Consider the following 2,669-nt stretch of genomic DNA (forward strand, 5'->3'; position numbering starts at 1 on the left):
TGGCATTTATTAAGTCATGTCAACATGAATGTGGTGGAATAAGCGCTAGCATCGGGCACGATCCTCATCTTTTGTACACTCTTAGTGCTGTCCAGGTAAATACTTAAAAATTCTGTCTTGATACTGTATATTCTTTCCTGAGTTGGGAATTAAAATTGTATTAGAGGACAAATTTTGTTGATAACGTCTGTTCTGCAAGGTCAGTGATGTGATGGCATGTATTAGCTGAATGTGCAGTTGATGTGAATTCTCAAATTACCCTGAGACCTTGAAGAACAATTTTTATAAACTTTGATAAATGAGACTTTGAAAATAACCTATTTGGGCCCAGGAGATAGCTCAGCGGGTTAAGTGCCTGGCAAGCACAAGGACTGTTCAATCCCTGGTACCGCATGCTGTGCAGCCCCAAAACTGGACGTGGTGGCACACTCCTTTAATCCCAACACTGGGGAGGCCGAGACATGAGGATCGGAGTCCAGCATAGTGAGACCCTGTATCAAATAAATAAAATAACCAGCTTTTATTTTGACAGTGAATCGACAGGTGTGGTTTAAAGTCCAAGTACTTTGGCGGAACGGGGAATTGAACTCAGGCCCTTGTACTAGCCAGGGAAGCGCTTACTCTACTGAGCAATCTCCCCAGCCCCAAGTACTTTGGAATGCTGAGTTAGTTTATTTGTGGACAAATGCTTTACAGTTAAATTTTAGGAAATGTTAATGTTGATAAAATACAATTTTGTTGAATAACAGTATAGTCTGCAGATTTGAAAATAGTTTACAGTATCAGTAGACTAAGGTCTGCTTGAAGTTCAAGTCAGTATAGCAGAATAGAATTGAAAGATTATTTACTAAGTTACTTGTCTTTCCTATTACAGATTCTTACTCTGTATGATAGTATTAATGTTATTGACGTAAATAAAGTTGTGGAGTACGTTCAGAGTCTACAGAAAGAAGATGGATCCTTTGCTGGAGATATTTGGGGTAATGTCAGATTTAGTCCTTGCTACCCGGAATTCACTATTTAAATGTCCTGGCCTTGGTAGTGATCATTGATGAGGAGATTTAAGGTTTTCATCTTTTCAGGTCCCACTAAGCAGCTGGTCGAACTGGAATTAATGGCCCAGCATGCTCTGTGGTAGTTAATAGCAGCATACAGGAGCACTGGAACAGAGGGGGCCAATCTAAAACGGTAGGTGAAATATTTTCCCCAGCATTGGGTAGCTTTTTAAAGTTAAAAAAGATTAAAAATGCCAAAAGGAAAAACAAAAGATTGACAAAATTACTGAGTTTCAATGGAGGGAGTGGCTTGTATTTTATTTGGTAAATGTAGATAATCTCTGCTTTAGGGCTGAACACAGTGCAGGCCAGAGAGACCAGCTGCTTCATGGGATGTGAAAATCTACTTTTGTAACATAGGGTAAGTTTATCTGTATATTGTTAGAAATTGACTAATCTTTCACTTCTGTTTCTTTAACTTTCTGATACTCTAAAACAACTTGAAATTGTTAAATTATCTGCTGTTAGTTTTGACAGATTTCTGTTAGTTTCCTTAGAGGTAGAAGCATTTAATTTAAGATTGAGCTTCTGACCACTTAATGTAAATGTTAAGCCTGGATTCTGGATTCCTGGAAATTGAATGGTAGTTACATAGTTTATTTTTTAGGCAACTAGTACTGTTACTGATCAAAAACCTCTGGTAATATGTATGTGTTGTTACTTTTGTTTTAGGAGAAATTGACACAAGATTCTCCTTTTGTGCCGTGGCTACTTTGGCCCTTTTGGTAAGCTTTGATAACTATATCGAGAGACTGGGTGTGGTGGCGCACCCCTGTAATCCCAGTGCTGGGGAGCTGAAATCAGGATCACTATGAGTGCGAGCTGCCTAGTGAGACCCTGTTCCCAATACATAAATAAGATAAATAATAATGAAACTTCCCAGCATCCATGAATACTCTGGAATTCAGTACCCTTACCCCCTTCTATTTATAGGGGAAGCTCGATGCTATTAATGTGGAAAAGGCAATTGAATTTGTCTTATCCTGTATGAACTTTGATGGCGGATTTGGTTGCAGACCAGGTTCTGAATCTCATGCTGGGCAGGTAATCTATTAATACAGATTAAAATTTAATCTTTCTATAAAGATTACGATGTAAATTGGAGGGGTGTGTTTATAGTAAATTTTACTGTATGTGGGATAACACCTTAAAATTGTGTAATTACTATTTGTGGAAAGCATTTTCATAGTAGTTTATTCTGGGTAGGTATCTTATCCTGTTAGGTACCTGTGACCCAAACAAAAAGTAAGTTGATGGTTACCAAAATCCCTTTGGGGGAAGGCAGCTGAACCCAGGGTTCCCTACATCATGCTAGTCAAGCAGACTGACCGATGAGCTACATAGACTTGCTACTCTGCAAGCAGATCTTGGTGTCAGAGGACATTCTATAGGTAAATAGTTGTAAAGTATTAAGCTATGAAGAGATTCTGACAGTGTTTAAATACAAAATAGAGTTTTAATAAATAGTTGTTACCACCTTTCAAGAAATCATACACATGTACTTTATGTCTGTAATTTTAGATCTATTGTTGCACAGGATTCCTGGCTATTACTAGTCAGTTACATCAAGTAAATTCTGATTTACTTGGTTGGTGGCTTTGTGAGCGACAGTTA

The 2,669-nt window shown here is 38.1% G+C and overlaps 1 protein-coding gene and 1 non-coding gene across 2 annotated transcripts; both read left to right on the top strand.

Annotated features, from left to right (window-relative positions):
• Positions 1 to 5: 5 nt before the first annotated feature.
• On the top strand, positions 6 to 2,669 carry LOC101592944 (geranylgeranyl transferase type-2 subunit beta-like; the record flags this gene model as incomplete). Its single annotated transcript, XM_012513436.2, has 5 exons — positions 6 to 95; positions 875 to 980; positions 1,728 to 1,780; positions 1,989 to 2,099; positions 2,593 to 2,669. Coding segments are annotated over 5 exons (396 nt in total), but the record flags the coding sequence as incomplete, so codon positions are not given.
• Positions 199 to 270, top strand: LOC111814970. The gene has a single exon (XR_002819809.1). It is a non-coding gene; the product is annotated as a small nucleolar RNA SNORD45 (small nucleolar RNA).

Source organism: Octodon degus, unplaced genomic scaffold, assembly GCF_000260255.1.
Source record: "Octodon degus isolate 3935 unplaced genomic scaffold, OctDeg1.0 scaffold04764, whole genome shotgun sequence".
Taxonomy (NCBI): Eukaryota; Metazoa; Chordata; class Mammalia; order Rodentia; family Octodontidae; genus Octodon; species Octodon degus.